At 40.8% G+C, this 19,576-nt stretch overlaps 1 protein-coding gene across 3 annotated transcripts in view; it reads right to left on the reverse strand.

Moving 5' to 3' along the window:
- The window catches only part of ube2o (ubiquitin conjugating enzyme E2 O), a 156,658-nt gene that overhangs the window by 74,538 nt on the left and 62,544 nt on the right, over nucleotides 1-19,576 (reverse strand). For all 3 annotated transcript variants that reach the window (XM_072242695.1, XM_072242693.1, XM_072242692.1), the window contains exons 4-7: nucleotides 18,905-19,002; nucleotides 16,168-16,231; nucleotides 5,038-5,181; nucleotides 2,798-2,907 (exon numbers count right to left, since the gene is read on the reverse strand). In XM_072242695.1, the coding sequence (XP_072098796.1) occupies nucleotides 2,798-2,907; nucleotides 5,038-5,181; nucleotides 16,168-16,231; nucleotides 18,905-19,002 (416 nt within the window). The remainder of the gene's footprint in view (nucleotides 1-2,797; nucleotides 2,908-5,037; nucleotides 5,182-16,167; nucleotides 16,232-18,904; nucleotides 19,003-19,576) is intronic.

Here is a 19,576-nt window from a genome sequence, read left to right on the forward strand (position 1 = left end):
CAGAAAGTAAAGTCTGATGTGCAGTATTTCAGTGGAGTATAGGAAATTACTGTGGTATAAGAGAGGAGTTGGCCAAAGTAAATTGGAAGGAGATGCTGGCAGGAATGACAGCAGAGCAGCAATGGCGAGAGTTTCTGGGCTAAAAAAAAAATGAGAAAGGTGCAGGAAAGATGTATTCCAAACCAGAAGAAATACTCAAATGGCAAAATAGTACAACCGTGGCTGACCAGGAAAGTCAAAGCTGATGTAAAAACAACAGAGGGGGCATACAACAAAGCAAAAATAGAGGAAGATAGAGGATTAGGAAGCTTTTAAAAGCCTACAGAGAGCAACTAAACAAATCATAAAGGAAAAGATGAAAAACGAAAGCAAGCTCGCAAACAATATCAAAGTGGATAGTAAAAATTTTTTCAAGCATGTAAAATAATAAAAGAGAAATGAGAGTGGATATAGGACCGCTAGAAAAGGAGGCCAGAGAAATAATAACAGGGTACAAGGAAATAGCAGATGAACTAAATGAGTATTTTGCAGACTTTACTGTGGAAGACACTAGCAGTGTGCCAGATGTTGTAGTGTGTGAAGGAAGAGAATTGGGTGCAGTTACTATTACAAGGGAGAAAGTGCTCAAAGAGCTGAAAGACCCAAGGGTACATTTGTCTCCCGGACCAGATGAACTGCACCCTAGGGTTCCGAAAGAAGTTGCGGTAGAGATTGTGGAAACATTAACAATGATCTTTCAAAAATTATTGGACTCTGGCAAGGTGCTACAGGACTGAAAAATAGCAAATGCTACTCCACTCTTTAAGGAGGAAGGCAGCAGAAAGGAAATTATAGACCAGTTAGCCTGACCACAGTGGATGGGAAGATGTTGGAGTCAATTGTTAATACTGAGGTTATGGAGTACTTGGTGACACAGGACAAAGTCAGCATGGCTTCCTTAAGGGCAAATTTTGCCTGACAAATCTGTAAGAATTCTTTGAGGAGATTACAAGTAAGATAGATGAAGGGGATGCAGTGAATGTTGCATATTTGGACTTTCAGAAGGCCGCTTTGGCAAGGTGCCACATGAGGCTGCTTACCAATTTAAGAGCCCATGGTATTATAGGAAAATTAACATTGGCCAATTGGTAGGAGGTGGCGAGTGAGAATAAAAGGATCTTTTTCTGGTTGGCTGTCAGTGACTTGAGGTGTTCACAGGGGTTAGTGTTGGGACCGCTTCTTTTTATGCTATATATCAATGATTTACATGATGGAATAAATGGCTTTGTTGCCAAGTTTGCAGATGATATGAAGATTGGTGGAGGGGCAGATAGTGTTGAAGAAACAGGTAGGCTGCAGAAGGACTTAGATTAGGAGAAAATTCAAGAAAAAGGCAAATTAAATAAATACAATGTTGGAAAATGCGTGTCATGCACTTTGGTAGCAGAAATAAATGTGCAGACTATTTTCTAAATGGGGAGAAAGTCCAAAAAAATCTGGGATACAAAGAGTCTTGGGAGTCCTTGTGCAGAACACCCTAAAGGTTAATTTGCAGGTTGAGTCAGTGGTGAGGACGGCAAATGTAATGTTAGCATTCATCTCAAGAGCTCTTGAATATAAGAGCAGGGATGTCATGCTGAGGCTTTACAGAACACTGGTGAGACCTCGCCTTGAGTATTGTGAAGTTTGGAGCTCCTTAGACGTACTGGATTTGGAGAGGTTCCAGAGGAGGCTCACAAGGATGATTCGGGGAATAAAAGGATTATCACATGAGGAATGTTTGATATCTCTGGGTCTGTACTCGCTGGAATTTAGAAGGATGGCGGGGGGGGGGGGGGGATTCTCACTGAAACCTTTCAAATGCTGAAAGGCCTAGACAGCGTACACTTGGAAAGAATGTTTTCCATGGTGGGGGGGGGGGGGGAGTCTAGGACAAGAGGGTACAGCCTCAGGATAGAGGGGTGCCCAATTAAAACAGAGAAGCAGAGAAATTTCTTTAGCCGGAGGGTGATGAATTTGTGGAACATGTGACCACAGACAGCTATGGAGGCCAGGTCTTTGGGTGTATTTAAGGCAGAGATTGATGGGTTCTTGATTGGACACGGCATCTAATTTTACAGGGAGAAGACTGGGGAATGGTGTTGGGGGGGGGTGGGGGGGAAGGAGAAGGATCAGCCAAAATTGAATGGTGAAGAAGACTCAATGGGCCAAATGGCCTAATTTCCACCCTCTGGCTAAAGAAATGGCCTGTGTCTTATGTCTTATGGTCCAAGGGATATAGGACCAATGGAGGGAAATGGGACTAGATTTGATGGGAAAGACCAAAGGATATGGGCCAAATTACAGGCAAATGGGACTAATAGAATCTTGGTTGGCCTGTGCCATACCATTCTGTGATATGCTTGGAAACTAAAGTTAGGAGTGTGAGGTAATTCTTGACAGGGATTAGAAAAATTAATACAGCAAAAATAAAGGCTCTTTGGCCCATCAAGCCCATGTTGTGACTATCCAGATAGCTTTTATTTCCTGTGTCACTCCTAGAAACATCTCTGAGCTACCAGCCTCACCTTCCTATTATAAGCCATCCAGCCATGTGTGCCAAGAACCCAACAGTATTGCAGGAAAGGACAAGAGACTAAGCCACTCTGTTGAGGAAAGGAAAGCTGAGGGATGAAAAATCAAAGGATTTAAAATTAAGAGTTTTTGTGCAGTCAACAAACACAGCTAACGTTATCAGTGGTGGACTTGCAAGCTTGTTTAACATGCGTCTCATGCATGTCAGATTTAAATGATGTAAAGGAATAAATGATTGCACTACCTGGGCAAGTTCTCCTGTGTAATGAGCGGAGACGGAGGGTAAACACTCTCACTTCCACCAAGACAAAAACTCTTTGTGATCCAAGAAACTCTAAGCTCCACCACTTGTACCTGCAAATAGGAAATACTTCAGGTCATTATGATTCATTTGCACAAGCTTCACAACTCAGATTCTAGAGCCAGTGGTCAAAAAAAGTACTCAATGAACTCAACAGCTAATTCGACAGGAGTCTCTTTACCAGAAAGTGATTAAGTGGAGCTCACTGCCACAAGAAGCAGTGAATTAATTTTTAAGGGGTGAGACAAGATGGACCAATGTAGGTTACAACCAAAGGGTAAACCTCAGATAGAATGGACACGTCTGCTTTGTAGCTCCAGTACTTACAAAATGGAAGTTTCATTGCTTAAGTGAAAAAGAGTGGTTGGTCTTTCAGTGCAGCATTTCACTGTGCCCAACCATCTGTCCATGTTGCTCTGGGTGCCATGCCCACAAAAGACAAGCTGCCTCATTCACAGTGCAGGAGAGCAAAACAAAAATTCAGAGGCCCATGTTTATGAATTGCTTAGATATTTCAATAAACATTTAACTGCAGTTTGATCAGATATTTCATTACGAAATTTGGTACGTCACCAAAGACACTCACAAATTTCTACAGATGTATCAGGCAGAGCATTCTAACTGGCTGCATCACCATCTGGTATGGGGAGAGGGTGCCTCATATCTATACACTGTGTCTTGAGTAAATACAGATTTTTTTAAAAAATCTAATAAGATCTCCATCTGTTTCAGCTCCATGCATAGATTAACACTGATCTTCCAGAGGACCCATTTCTTAATATATCTACAGAAGCATGTTCTTTTTTTATTTCTTATACTCCTCGGGTATCTCATTTGTTCATGCCTGCCTATACCCACTATGGACCTACACTTTCTTAACCAGCACCTCAATATCTCTATAACCAAGGTTCCATAATCTGTTATCCATGCCTTCTATTCTGACAGGAACAAATAAACTCCATATTCACAAAATTTCACGTTTAAAGGCCTCCCATTTACCAAGTACACACTTGCCAGAAAACAATCTATCCCAATCCATACTTTCCAGATCCTCTCTGATACCAACATTATTAAAATTATATTTCTTTCCAGTGCTAAAACCCTTCACAATTTTAAGCATCTTCCTATACGAGGGGCATCACAGCCCTCCAATTTATGTGCGCACCTGAAGGCTCTCCGCCATAGAATCATTTTTGTAAATAATTTCTGCATCCTCCCCAAAGTCTTCACATTGTTGTTAAGACCTACACACCAAGCCAGTGGTTTATGAAGCATAGGGTTGATAAGAAATTTCTTTAGCCAGAGGGTGGTGAATCTGTGGAATTCATTGCCATAAGGCCAAATTATTAAGTATATTTAAAGCAGAGGTTGATAGGTTCTTGGTTAGTCAGGATGACAAAGGTTACAGGGAGAAGGCAGGAAAATGGATTTGGGAGGGATAATAAATCAACCATGGAATGGCAGAGAAGACTTGATGGGTCAAGTGGCCTACTTCTGCTCTTACATCTTATGGTCTTATTCTGCACTGTTATTGATTTAACTTGCTCAACCTCAATGTACAATGAACAGTAGGCAAGATTTACCATTTTTCAGTATAATAAGGAAATATAATTTTTTATGTACAATGATGCATATCTGGAATAGGTTGGCAGTGCACTGGTGAAAACATACAATGGTGCCATTTAGGAGACTTTTGGATAGATACATGAATATCAGGGTATAGAAGGCTACAGATTACATGCAAGCAGAAGACATTTAGTTTAATTTGGTATTGTGTCTGGCACAGACCTCATCAGCCAAAGAGTCTGTTCCAATGCTCTTCCACGTAATGCTCATGTATGTTCTAATCAGGGTCACACAGTTTAAACTGTAAAAATATTAGCTCATCTTGAAATGCTGATTACTACTCTGACAGTTTATAGAATATCTTTTAAACATTTCTAGTGTTTCTCCTTGAATCTATTGGGAGGGCTACGCAGGATGTGAAGGTTGGACTGATCTCAGAGTAAAGGTTGGCAAAACATCGTGGGCCAAAGGACCTGTATTCCATGTTCTATGTTCAAACTGAGAAACAGTCAACCCACAAATACAAAAATCTATTTAATTCCCATAAAATCACCCAATACCCAGATGACAATACCTTCTACTGAAACACATTCTTTGTACTTAGCAGAAGAACTTACTTCTTCAACAACTGCTTTAAACTTGCTCTTTTTGCTCAATACAGGTCGGACACCAGATAACCATTGCACATTGGAGAAAACTTTAGCTGCTCCGAACAACATCTGTCCTGGATAAAATCCATAGGATTCATCAAAGAATTGCCCCTATAAACAGAAAGATATCGATGAATGTAATTAACATTGACCCTTTCAAGTACACAAACTCAGTATGTGAAAACTCAAATCAGCTCAGTGCAGAATATAAAGAATGAATCAAGCAAGTCTTCAAAAATAATATTCGCGATGCAGATTTTCACAAACCTTTCTCCAGAGAAAATAATTAAGTTGGCTTAAATTACATCTATTTATTGACAAATCCAGCCATATATTAACACACTCAGAGCAAGTGATGCAATAGATAAGAGTCCTCAGGAATAAACATCATAGGTAAGAGCGGGTAGGTTCAAGGGGAATGTGAGGGGCAAGTTTTATTTACTCAGTCATGGATGCCTGGAATGCAATGTCTGGTATGGTGGTAGAGGCAAATGCATTAGAGGCTTTTAAGAGATGTTTGTATAGGCACATGGATGTAAGGAAGATGGAGGGATGTGAACATGGTGTAGGTAGAAGTAATTAGTCTTTGGGTGTTTTTGATTTGCTATTTAGCTGGTTTGGCACAGCATTGTGGGCCAAATGGCCTGCTCCTGTGCTGTACTCTATGACCATACACTTCCTTGCACTATATTCTATCAGGACGAAGGGTCACGGCCCAAAACGTCAACTGTACCTTTTCCTAGAGATGCTGCCTGGCCCGCTGCGTTCACCAGCAACTTTGATGTGTGTTGCTCATGTGTGGCACCTTGTCAAAGGCCTTTCTAAAAGTCCAAATAAACATCCACTGACTATCCTTTGTCCACCCTGTCTGTTATTTCCTCAAAGGATCCCAACAGATTTAATAGGCAAGATTTCAGCTCAAGGAAACCATGCTGATTTTAGCCTGCTTTCCTATGCGCCTCCAGGTACTCTGAAACCCCATACTTAATCGACTCCAACATCTTCCCAACCACTGAAGTCAGGCTAACTGGCCTATAATTTCCTTTGTAATTTTTCAGCCTTCCAGGCCTGTTGAGTTCCTCTAGCACTGTGTTGAGCCAACATCTGCAGAATCTCATGAAACTGGTTGGCATGGAGGAGCTAGGCTAAAGGACCTGCTTCCCTGAAGTCCTGATCCCAGTGCCAGAATTACTCAGGGAAACTACAAATTCAACACCGGTCTCCTTTACACATTCTTGTCAAACAGCCCTTTCCTCATTCATTGACTGAACCATTTCCCCCCTCTTCTGCATGCTTTCACTCCCACACAGACTGCACCAGGGAATACAGGCAAACTGCACGATAAAGCTGCAGCAATGAAAATGGCCCTCCAGTTTACTAAGCCCAGTAACAGCCATCTAATCAACCGTTTCCCTTGTTATTAATCAAAGCCCGACAGTTTTCTCTAAGGTGTCTCTCACTATCAAAGGGTACGGCACACCTTGGCTGCAGAGTAAAAATCCAATGTTAAAAAAATACTCATTATATCCTTCTATAATAAACAGTTTAAGTACAGAAAGCTGTTCTCACTTTAGGTCTAAACAGGTGTTTGTTATACATCCTAACTACTATTTCTTCAAACAAATCATTGTACTTGACCTGCCCAGTATCAGCATTGCTCCATTATTAGTTGCCAGCTTAGATTTAAACAAAGCCATACTACACTAGATACAATATCTTCCCCAAAACTCCAGAAGAATCACTCCCAAAACTGCCAGCTACAGAAAAGCTACACAGGCTGTATCACTTCTGTCCACCTACCCCATCCCATCCCACCCCCTCTAATCCCAAGATCTATCCCTACGTTCCCTAGAGTTCAGAGTTACACAGTATGAAACAGACCCTGCAGCGCCAACTCAGTCACAAAGGTCTACCTGTTCTAGTCCTATTTGTCTGCACATGGCCTGTTTTTCTTCCTTTATCTGTCCAAATGCCTTTTAAACATTGTAACTGTACCCGCTCTACAAGTTTCCCAGTAGCTTACACTCTATACCCAGCAGCCTATGTGGAAAACATTGTGTCAGGTTCCTTTCAAAGCTTTCCTTTCTACCTGAAATGTATGTCCTCTAGTTTTAGACTCCCCTACCCTGTGAAAGACAAGCCATTCACTTCTATGTCCTGCATGATTTTATATACCTCTATAAGGTCACCCCTCAGCCTCCTACACTCCAGAGAAACTTATCCAGCCTCTCCTTGTAAATCTAGTCTTTCCACAACGTGAAGATCGTATCAAAACTTATTTTCATTTAAACAGGGCTTAATAGATCAATTGCAGCCCCTGCTAGAGTCTAGAACATTGATTATAGCTGCAGGACCAAGTGGGGAGAAACTTAATACACACAGTACAAAAATTTTCGAATTCACTACCCCAGAGGGCTGTGGAGGTACAGTCATTGTAAAAAAAAACACACCAGGAATCAGAATCAGGTTTATGATCATCAGCATGTGACGTGAAATTTGTTTACTTAGCAGCAGCAGTTCAATGCAATACATAATATAGAAAAACCAAAATAATAATAATCAGTAAGTAAATCACTTACAGTATATGTATGTTGAATAGAATAAAAATCAGGCAAAGAATAGAAATAATATACATTTAAAAAGTAAGGTAGTGTCCAAGGGTTCAATGTCCATTTAGGAATTGGATGGCAGAGGGGAAGAAGCTGTTCCTGAATTGCAGAGTGTGTGCCTTCAGGCTTCTGTACCTCCTATCTGATGGCCTCCAAACAGCAGCTGGGATGACGATTACAAATTACAGCAGGAGATAGAAAAGGCGTGTCAGAAGGGCAATGTCATGATGAGCACTGGGGATTTTTAACATGAAAGTGGATCGGGAAAACCAGGCTAGTACTGGACCTCAAGAGAGAATTTGAAGAATATCCAAGGGATGGCTTTTCAGAACAGCTTGTTGTTGAGCCCACTAGGGGATCAGCTGTTGTGCAATGATCTGGAGATGATAAGAGAGCTTAAGGTTAAGGAACCCTTAGGGAACAGTGATCACAATATGATCGAGTTCACTTTGAAATTTGAGAAGGAGAAACTCAATTCCAGTGTGCCGTCGGTATTTCAGTGAAATAATGGAAATTACAATGGCATGAAAGGGGAACTGGCCAAGGTTGACTGGAAAGGGACACTAGCAGGAAGGACAGCAGAGCAGCAATGGCTGGAGCTTCCGCAAAAAATCAGGGAAATGCAAGACATAAATATTCCAAATAAGAAGAAATTTTCAAATGGAAGAAGGACACTACCGTGACTGACAAATGAAGTCAGAGCTATAGTAAAAGCAAAAGAGGGCATACAAAGAAGCCAATCTAGTGGGAAGATAGAGGATTGGGAAGCTTTTAAAAACATGCAGAAGGAAACTAATATCAAAGAAGATACTAAAAGTATTTTTACGTATATAAAGGGTAAAAGAGAATTGAAGGTAGATGTAGGACCAATAGAAAATGACACTGGAGATATTGTAATGAGATGCAGAGATAGCAGAGGGACTGAATGCATATTGTGCATCAGTCTTCACAGTGGAAGATACCTGTAGCATACTGGACATTCAAGAGTGTTAGGGAAGTGAAGTATGTGCAGTGAAAATTATGACTGAGGTGCTCAGGAAGCTTAATGGTCTGAGGATAGATAAATCTCCTGGACCTGAATGCACCCTTAGGTTCTGAAGGAAGCGCGCAGGCATGAACAATGATGTTTCAAGAGTTGAGAGATTCTGGCATTGTACTGGATGACTAAAAAATTGTAAATGTTACTCCACTATTTAAGAAGGGTGGGAGGCAGCAAAAAGAAAACTATAGCCTGACATCAGTAATTGGAATCCATTGTTAAGATTGAGATTAGAATACCTGCAGGCACATGACTAGATAGGCCAAAGTCGCATGGTTTCCTGATAGGAAAATTATGCCGGACTAACCTACTGCTATTTTTTGAGGAAATTACAAGCAGGGAAGACAAAGGAGATGCAGTAGACATGGTGTACTTGGATTTTCAGAAGGCCTTTGACAAGGTGCTGCACATGAGGCTGCTAAGTAAGATAAGAGCCCATGGAATTACAGGGAAGTTACTAACATGGGTGGAGCATTGGCTGATCACCAGAAAACAGAGAGTGGGAATGAAGGGATCCTATTCTGGCTGGCTGCTGGTTACCAGTGGAGTTCCACAGGGGCTGGTTTTGGGACCACTGTTTTTTTACGATGTACGTCAATGATGTGGACTACGGGATTAATGGATTTGTGGCTAATTTTGCCCATGATACAAAGATAGGTGGAGGAGCAGGTAGTGTTGAGGAAACAGAGCCTGCAGAGTCACTTAGTTAATTTAGGGGAATGGGCAAATAAGTGGCAAATGAAATACAATATTGGAAAGTGTATGGTCATGCACTTTGGTAGGAGAAATAAACGGGCAGATTATTATTTAGATGGGGAGAGAATTCAAAATGCAGAGAGGCAAAGGGACTTGGGAGTCCTTGTGCAGGATACCCTGAAGGTTACCTCCAGGTTGAGTCAGTGGTGCAGAAGGCAAATGCAATGTTGGCATTCAGTTCTAGAGGTACAAAATATAAGAGCAGGGATGTGATTTTGAGGCTCTAAGGCACTTATGAGACCACACCTGGAGTATTGTGTGCAGTTTTGGGATCCTTATTTTCGAAAGGTATACTGACATTGGAGACAGTTCAGAGAAGATTCACGAAAATGATTCCAGGAATAAAAGGGTTACCGTATGAGGAACGTCTGGCAGCTCTTGGGCTGTGTTCCCTGGAGTTCAGGAGACTGAGGGGGGGATCTCATAGAAATGTTCCGAATATTAAAAGGCCTGAACAGATTAGATATGGCAAAATTATTTCCCATGGTAGGGAAGTCAAGGACAATAGGGCACGACTTAAGGATTGAAGGACATCCATTTAGAACAGAGATGTGGAGAAATTACTTTCGTCAGAGGGTGGTAAATCTGTGAAATTTGTTGCCATGAGCGGCTGTGGAGGCCAAGTCATTGGGTGCATTTAAAGCAGATACAGATAGGTTCTTGACTAGCCAGGGCATCAAAGGTTATGGGGAACGGGGATGACTGGAAAAATTGGATCAGCCCATGACCGAATGGTAGAGAAGACTCGATGGGCTGAATGGCCTACTTTTGCTCCTATACCTTATGGTCTTATGGTAACAATGAGAAAAGGGCATACCCTGTATGCTGGAGGTCCTTAATAATGGACGCTGTCTTTCTGAAACACTACTCTTTGAAGATGTCCTAGGTACTTTGTCGGCTAGTACCCAAGATGGAGCCGACTAAATATACAACCCTCTGCATCTTCTTTTGGTCCAGTGCAGTAGCCTCCCCATACCAGACAGTGATGATGCAGCCTGTCAGAATACTCTCCATGGTACATTTATGGAAGTTTGAGTGTATTTGTTGACATACCAAATCTCTTCAAACTCCTAATGAAGTATAGCAGCTGTCTTGCCTTTATTATACTTGCAGTGATATGTTGGGACCAGGTTAGATCCCCAGAGATCTTGACACCCAGGAACTTGAAACTGCTCACTCTCTCCACTTGTGATCCCTCTATGAGGATTGGTACGTGTTCCTTCATCTTACCCTTCCTGAAGTCCACAATCAGCTCTTTCGTCTTACTGACGTTGAATGTCAGGTTGTTGCTGCGACACCGCTCCTAGTTTAGCATATCTCGGTCCTGTACGCCCTCTCATCACCAGCTGAGATTCTACCAACAATGGTTATATCATCAGCAAATTTATAGATGGTATTTGAGCTAATCCTAGCCACACAGTCATGGGTGGAGAGTAGAGCTGGGCTAAGCACACACCCGAGGTGCAAAAGTGTCAATCGTCAGTGAAGAGATGTTATCACCAATCTGCACAGATTGCGGTCTTCCGGTTAGGAAGTCAAGGATCCAATTGCAGAGGGAGATACAGAGGGCCAGGTTCTGCAGCTTCTCAATCAGGATTGTGGGAATGATGGTATTAAATGCTAAGCTATAGTCGATAAACAGCATCCTGACATAGGTGTTTGTGTTGTCCAGGCGGTCTAAAGCCATGTGAAGAGCCATTGAGATTGCATCTGCCATTGACCTATTGTAGTGATATGCAAATTGCAGTGGATCCAAGTCCTTGCTGAGGCAGTAGTTCAGTCTAGTCATGAACAATTTCTCATAGCATTTCATCACTGTAGATGCGTGTGCTACCAGGCGATAGTCATTAAGACAGCTCACGTTATTCTTCTTAGGCACTGGTATAATTGTTGCCTTTTTGAAGCAAGTGGGAGCTTCCGCCCGTAGCAGTGAGGTTGAAAATCCTTGAATACTCCTGCCAGTTGGTTGGCACAGGTTTTCAGAACCTTACCAGGTACTCCATCAGGACCTTCCACCTTGTGAAGGTTTGAGGGTTCACTCTCTTTAAAGACAGCCTAACATCGGCCTCTGAGACAGAGATCATAGGGTCATTAAGTGCAGCGGGGATCTTCACAGCTGTAATTATATTCTCCCTTTCAAAGCGGGCATAGAAGGCACTGAATACATCTAGTAGTGAAGCATCGCTGCCATTCATGATATTAGGTTTCACTTTGTAGGAAGCCATGTCTTGCAAACCCTGGCAGACTTGCCATACATACGATGTTGCCTCCATTTGAAATTATCTCTTCACCCTTGAAATAGCCCTCCGCAAATCATACCTGGTTTTCTGGCACACACCCGGGTCGCCAGACTTGAATGCCACAGATCTAACCTTCAGCTGACGATGTACCTCCTGGTTCATCCACGGCTTTTGGTTTGGGAATGCATAGTAAGTCTATGTAGGCACACACTCATCCACACAAGTTTTAATGAAGTCGGTAACAACTGCAGCATACTCATACAGGTTCGAAGATAAATTCTTGAATACCGTCCAGTCCCCCGATGCAAAGCAGTTCGGTAGGCGCTCCTGTGCTTTCCTTGTCCATACCTTCTTGATCCTCACTACTGGTGCTGCAATCTTCAGTCTCTGCTTATACTCAGGGAGTAGAAGTACAGCCAGGTGATCAGACTTCCCAAAGTAAGGGCATGGAATAACATGGTAGGCATTCTTGATGGCAGTGTAGCAATGGTCCAGTGTGTTGCTTCCTCTAGTATTGCAAGTGATCTGTTGATAGTAATTGCTTAGTGATTTTTTTCAGACTAGCTTGGTTAAAATCTCCCAAAACGATGATGAAGGCATTAGGATGCGCTGTTTCGTGCATGTTGATCCCATTGGTCAGATCATCCAAAGCCTGACTGACACTGGTCTGAGGTGGAATGATCCCAAAGAACTCCTGCGGTAGGTAAAAAGGACAGCACTTAACTGCTAGATATTCCAGGTCCGGGGAATATCTAGGATTTCGTGAAACAAAGGACGCACGCAGTCCTAATGTCCCTCTGATTCAGAACCCTAGCTCTGAAATCATTGATTTTATTCATCAGAGACTGCACATTTGCCAGCAAGATATTCAGTATTGGGATATCTGGATATTAAAGGGATATCTGGATATTAAAGGAACACCACAATAGGGCTGGAAAATGACATTGGGGAACAGCCATGATATTGGTGAATGACAAAACCAAATGGTCACTGCCTGCTTTTATGTTCTTCTGTCCTTAAACCACCATTTTCTTCAGATTCACGCGCAGGATAAAATACAACACTGCAGTGAAGTAGTATAGTGCAGGAACAGGTGCTTCAAACTCCATCTCACTGACCATGACATCAATGTTAATTAATCCATCTGTCTCACATGGTCCATAACCCTTTATTCCACTGCCTGTTCACGTGCCATTTAAATGCCTCTTGTAGGTACAAGTTCCACAGAGTGTTCCAGGCACTTGCCTTGCCCATCTCCTCTGAACTATCATGCCCTAGTCAGGTATCAGAATTGTACATTCCACTACCTCTGTCAATCTTCATCACTTCAAAAAAAAAAAAACCTCAAATTTGTGAAGGACATCCCTTGCACAAAAACATGTAATCCCATGATGATACTCCATACTACTGATAATGAAGACAAGTATCCGGTAAGTCTTTTTAACCATTTATCTACCTGTGGTCTGATATTAGATTTCTTTGTCCATGTAGTGAGGTCAGTACAGCTAGGGCCCTAACACTGTCTATATCCCGGTTTCATTAGTCCTCCTAATATGCATTAGTTCATATATTTCAGACCAAACTACAGTCTATGCAGCCTATCTTCACTGATACCATTATTCACCACTGAAAAATGCAAATTAGTCTACCTCCATGAAGTTGCGCCAGCTATCCTGATTAACTCCCAAGTGCAGGAGGTACAGGGTGTTACAGATGGGAGTTTCAAACGTGGTCACATCTAATGCGTGGTAACGTCAAAGGCTCAGACGGAGATGGGTGACTGCCAGGAAAACAAGCAGGTATTTAAAGACTTTTCTGTATTTGTTCCCCTCTCAAATGAGAATACCCTTTGGATATTGTTTGGATTGGGTAGGAAGGGACAAGTGGGGGTAAATGACAGTAGCAGTCACGTTAGTGGCAGCACAAATGGCTCTGCTGTATAGCAAGGTAGGTCAAGGACTAGGCAAAAAACAGTGACAGGGGACTCCATTCAGGGTTACAGGTAGACATTTCTGTGACCACAAGCAAGACTCCACAAAGTGTTAAATCTCCCTGGTGCTAGGATCAAGGATGTCTCCTAGGCAGGCACTGGACATTCTGAGGTGGTGACCAGCCAGAGGAAAGATGCAAAGACCACACAGAGGTCGTAGTGGCTTTGAGTTAGGAGGGTTACAACTTCCAAACTTTAAGAATTATTATAAAGCAAATCAACTTAGATTTATTGCATCTTTTTTCGATGATCGAAAACCAGCATGGATTAAAATAGAATTAGACAAGATAGGAGAAAATAGACCTGAAGATTTTATATATAAATGGGAATCTAAATGGATACGGGAAAAGAAAGAATCTCCTATATTAACACATTTGATTGATCTATGGAATAAGATAAATGTTGATAATGAAATACAAAAATCTTTACTAGCAAGGAGACCTTTGTTTCAAAATAGACTTATTCCTTTTACAATGGACAATCAACTTTTATATAATTGGTACCAAAAAGGGATTAAATTTATAGGAGATTGTTATGAATGAGGTATATTGATGTCATTTGAACAATTAAAGGATAAATATAAAATATCAAATAATATTTTCTTTTGTTACCTTCAATTAAGGGCTTACTTAAAAGGTAAGCTGGGTCAAACAATGTTTTTGCCAAAACCTAATGAAATTGAAACTTTAATTCAAAAAGGAGAAATTTAAAAATTTATTTCTTGTATGTATAATTTGATTCAAGAACAGACAATTAAACAAGGAATCCATAAGTCAAAACAAAAATGGGAAACAGATCTGAATATTAATATTGATGAAACAAATTGGTCAAGACTCTGTCTTGACAGTATGACAAATACAATAAATGTTCGACTTAGATTAGTACAATATAATTTTTTACACCAATTATATATTACACCACAAAAAATAAATAGATTAAATTCAAATCTATCCGATAAATGCTTTCGGTGTAATCAAGAAATTGGTACTTTTTTACATTCTACTTGGTCTTGTTTTAAAATTCAACCCTTTTGGATAAATTTAAGAGTCTTATTGGAACAAATTACTGGAACTCAACTTCCACATAACCCTGTATTATTTCTATTAGGTGATATTGAAGGGATAAAGCCGAAACTTAAATTGAATAAATATCAGAAAGAATTTATAAAAATTGCATTGGCAGTAGCTAAGAAGACTATAGCAGTTACTTGGAAATCTGATTCGTGTTTAAGTATGAATCGTTGGAATAATGAAATGGCTAGTTCTGTTCCACTCGAAAAAATTACTTATAATTTAAGAGATAAATATGTAACATTTCTGAATATTTGGCGCCCTTATTTACAAAAGATAGGATGGCATATTTAAGTGCTCCGATAAAGATCTTGGTCCCTTGGGGAAAGTAACGAATAAGTATACCAAATTTATTTTGAACTCCATGGAGCATGTGGAAACCTTCCAACACCCAGGCGGTTCTTCTTTTTTTTTTTCTTCTTCTTTTTTTAGGTAGGACTATATATGGGGGGGGGGAGAGAAGAGGGTTAAGGGAAGGGGGGAGGGTAGACACTATCTTTTCATGTATTCATTTTGAAAATTCAATAAAAATTATATTAAAAAAAAGAGGTCGTAGTGGGTGAATTTAGTTTCCCAATACTGACAGACTCAGTGTCAGGGGTTAGATGGAGCAACATTTCTCAGGTGCAACCAAAGGGCTTTCTTGTCAGTATATAGATTACCTAACCAAGAAAGAGGTCATATTGGTCCTTTGCATTGGAAAATGAGCCCAGTAGGTGACCACTGATTCAGTGGGAGAGTTAACAATAGAAGACTGAACTTTGGGGAAAGTACTAAATTGGAGAAAAGCTAATTACAATAGTATTTGTCAGGAGCTGGGGAGAATAGTTTGGGAACAGTTGTCAGAACTCAATTTCTCTAATAACATTTCAAGGCCAACATGGATCAACATGTTCCAGTGAGAAGGGAGGATAGTGAGGTTTAGGAATCTTGGATGATGAGAGGTTACAAAAGGATGACTCAAGGTTTAGGAAGCTGATATCAGCTGGAAAGGAGTCCAGGAGAGTTAAAAGGTACCATGAAATGTCATTGGAGTGTATGATTAAAGAGGCATGCTGTACATAATAACAGGAGGTTAACTGGGCAGAGCACAAGACCACCTAAAGACCAAAGAGGAAACTGATACCTAGAGCTGAAGGAAAAGGCAAAATACTAGACTTTGCAGTGTACACAGGTGCGCAGTTTAAATTGGCATCATGGGTGGATTGGCTTGCTCTTGTGGTGTACTGTTCTACAATATACTCTATAAACACAATCACACTGACGATAAAACACTCAAAAAGGCCATTTAGACCATGTCAACATTCACTTAGCTCTAGGACGAAACTCACTAAAGTAAACAAACATATTAGGGTGAAGGAACAACAATTAATACTTCCATCCACAAACTTACCGAGTCACTGACATGGGGACAGAGATCAACCAGCTTACTCCCATCACTGGTAGTCATTGAGCACCTGCAACAGGAACAGATCATTTACCAGAATAGATTCATTCAGCCATATGCACATTAGATAATTTCATTATCAAGCAAATGCAGGGGATACTAAGAAAACACAAGAAACACGTGGTTCAATGGGAAAGAATTTTTGCACAAGCCAAAGGTCATAGGTTCTAAGTCCACTTTAACTTTAGAAATTCAAACCTGTTCTCTATATTGATTCGCAGGGTAGCACTGAGGTGAAATTGTACACTCAGAGTTAGACCTTCCCATTGCCTGCCTTTTCTGGTACACACAAAAATCCTGTCAAAATCAAAAGGGAGATTTCTCCAGTGTTCTGAAAACATGATACATTTGACCTGGTTACTTATCTCACTGCTCTTTCTGGGATGCCTTACTATGCTAGACCAGCAGAAATTAAAAATGCATTTAATGTCTTGCAATGGAAACTTCAAAATAGTTATAGAAATAGTAGAGTTATATCATAAATAAATTGCTTAAGCATTATTTGTTACTTATAATTCATTACAGATCTATGTAAAAATACATGAATTACACGTTATGACACTACCACGTGATACTTGCACACCTCAGTTAAAGTAAACACGAAGTTAAGACTCACATTTCAGACTCCCATGTCTTCCATTGAATTAGTTTAATGTTTTGAAGATATAAAACATAAGTATAGAATATTTATCCCCTTTCACCATTTAACCTGTCCGTTCACCTTGTCCCCTTTTATCAGTGGCTCAAGTACTTCCTTTCAAGTACAGCAGCAATTTAATTATGCTTCCCATTGTTTCAACAATGGAGAAGAAATGCAGACTGGGTTAACACTGAGGAATTTCGCAATTCAATGCATCAGGTAAAGAGCCCAGTTGCTTGTATCTTTAATTCCCAATTTGAGTCCCATTTGGACCACTACCTTTTAGCCTCTTGCACTCCTCTAACAAAGTCAATACAAGCTCAAAACTTATCTTCAAACTTTGAATGCCATAACAGTCGAATGAACATTAAATTTAGAAGAATGCGGGGATCTCATTGAAACCTACCAAATGTTGAAAGGACCAGATAGCATGGATGCGGAGAGGACATTTCCTGTGCAGGGGGTGACATTCAGAGCGAGAGGGCAGAGCCTCAGAATTGAGGGCTGACCCTTTAGAACAGAAGTAAGGAGGAAATTTTTTAAGCCAGAGTAGTAAATCTGTGGAATGCTCTGCCACAGGCTGCAGTGGAGGCAAAGTCCGTGCATATATTTAAGGAAGTTGATCGTTTCCTGATCAGTCAGGGCATCAAAGGATATGGCGAGAAGGCAGGTGTATGGGATTGAGTGGGATCCGGGATCAACCATGATGGAATAGCAGAACAGACTCATGGGCTGAATGGACTAATTTGCTACGTCATATGGTCTTATAGTCTAAATTCAACAACTTTAGGTGACCAGTTTTTCTAATTTCCACCAGAAAAGGCCATTTCTGATGAAAGGTAATAACTTAAAAGTTTCAATGACACTGTAACCTGCTCAGTGCTTCCAACGTTTGCATAATGTTGACCTTCAACGATTCATGAATAAACTCTTCTCTGGCTTATAACCAATGTTTCGATGACAAATTCTGCCTGGGCATGTGGTATTTATACCCCCAAAGTCTGTCCCTCCTGATTGGTTAGAGCTCATCCAACCAGGTTTCTGCTCTCCCACCTTACTTACAATTGGATTCTAGTTCTTACTTAGAGCAAGGCCTTTGTCTTTGTTAAAATTCTTTTCCTCTAGTTTTATTTCAATGGCTTTCTTTACCAGGTGGTCGCAAAAGCTATTGGTGTGGCACAGTAGTTTTGTGCTGCCAGAATCAATCCCATGGCCACTGGGAATGCAATGTTCTGCTACTACCAATTTCTCCAGGTAACCCAAAAGGGTACACCACCTGTGCTCCTTGATGCAGATTTCTACTGTGCACCTAGTCTGGCCCATATACACTGCTCCGCATTCACAGGGAATCCTGTAAAAGCCAACTGGCCTGAGTCCCAAGTCATCTTTGACCTGCATAAGCTGTGATTTGAGTTTCCTTCCAGGTTTGCGGATGCCATTAATCCAGAATTTCTTCAGGATCCTGGCGATCCTCCCAGAAACCGTGAGAATATAGGGAAGACAAAGTAACCAATTAGGAAGGCCAGAATATGGGGGTATAAATACCACCAGAATAGACATGCCCAAGCATTATCCCTGATGAAGCTGCCAGCTTGTTACTGAAAACTTGGTTATAAATGACACCTGTGCCCGGCTGGAAGCCTGAGAAGTGTTTATTCATCATACACACCAGGAAAGCACTAGATCTTTTTGTCAATGATTCCTGTATAAGCACACCCAGTTTCACATGAATACCAACTTTCAGTTGGGCTTTTGTCTTCTCCTCCCCCCCCCACACCCTTATTCCCCACAGTACATAGGTTACATTCCATCTGCCATACCTTTGCCCATTAAAAAAAAATCCCTGCCAAAGTACCTCTGCAACTTATAAGTCCAAAATACCACTTTGCTTTGACTCAGCAGACAAAATTATACTTGATTTCTCTTATGATTGAGGTACCAGAGCTTAGAACTGACCAATATTTGTTACTTAAGCAGGGCCAAAATACAATGCAGATCTTGTATAGTCCCATTTGAAACACACATTTAAGATTGAAACAATACCTGGCTCCATTTGATAGCTTTAAGATCAGCTGGGCAACCATGTTGTCAACCTTCCCTAACCAACAATCAAAGGCAATATAGTCTCCATAGACAAAAGGCTAAAAAAAATTAAAATATGACAGTTACTTTTAAATAATTGCTATGTTCTGGCATTAATGCCCAAGTATAAATAAAGCAATAGCTAAGCACCCATTTACCAGAAATAATTTAGAGTCTTTATCATACAGAAGTACGTGTCTAGAAACAGCTAGCTCTGCAGCATAGCTTTTGCAGACTCACTGAAGGGATTGGAATTTGCTTCTACTGGTGAATGAGCACTGATCTTGGGATTGGGTCTTTCTGCTCAACATCATGTCATACTGTGGTCGGAGTGAAGCAGCAAACCTACAGCAAGCTGTAAACTCCACTTGATCATACAGCAAATTTTAGTTCTCCAAAATTCTGAAAGCAGAAAGCGGCAAATTCCAGAAAATCTGAAGAGACATTTACACTAACATGGAAATTAAGAGCAAAGAAAGGAGGTTAGGCATGTTCAATCGAATGAGAAATGGGAAAAATTTCAAAAGATGACAGGCACTTCAATCATATTGTTCAGATATGATATTCCTTCAGCAAATCCAAGATGATTGCCCTAATTAATCTGCCTTTCTCCATGGAAATTGAAAAAAAATA

This window comes from Mobula birostris, chromosome 24 (genome assembly GCF_030028105.1).
Source record: "Mobula birostris isolate sMobBir1 chromosome 24, sMobBir1.hap1, whole genome shotgun sequence".
In the NCBI taxonomy this organism is placed as follows: Eukaryota; Metazoa; Chordata; class Chondrichthyes; order Myliobatiformes; family Myliobatidae; genus Mobula; species Mobula birostris.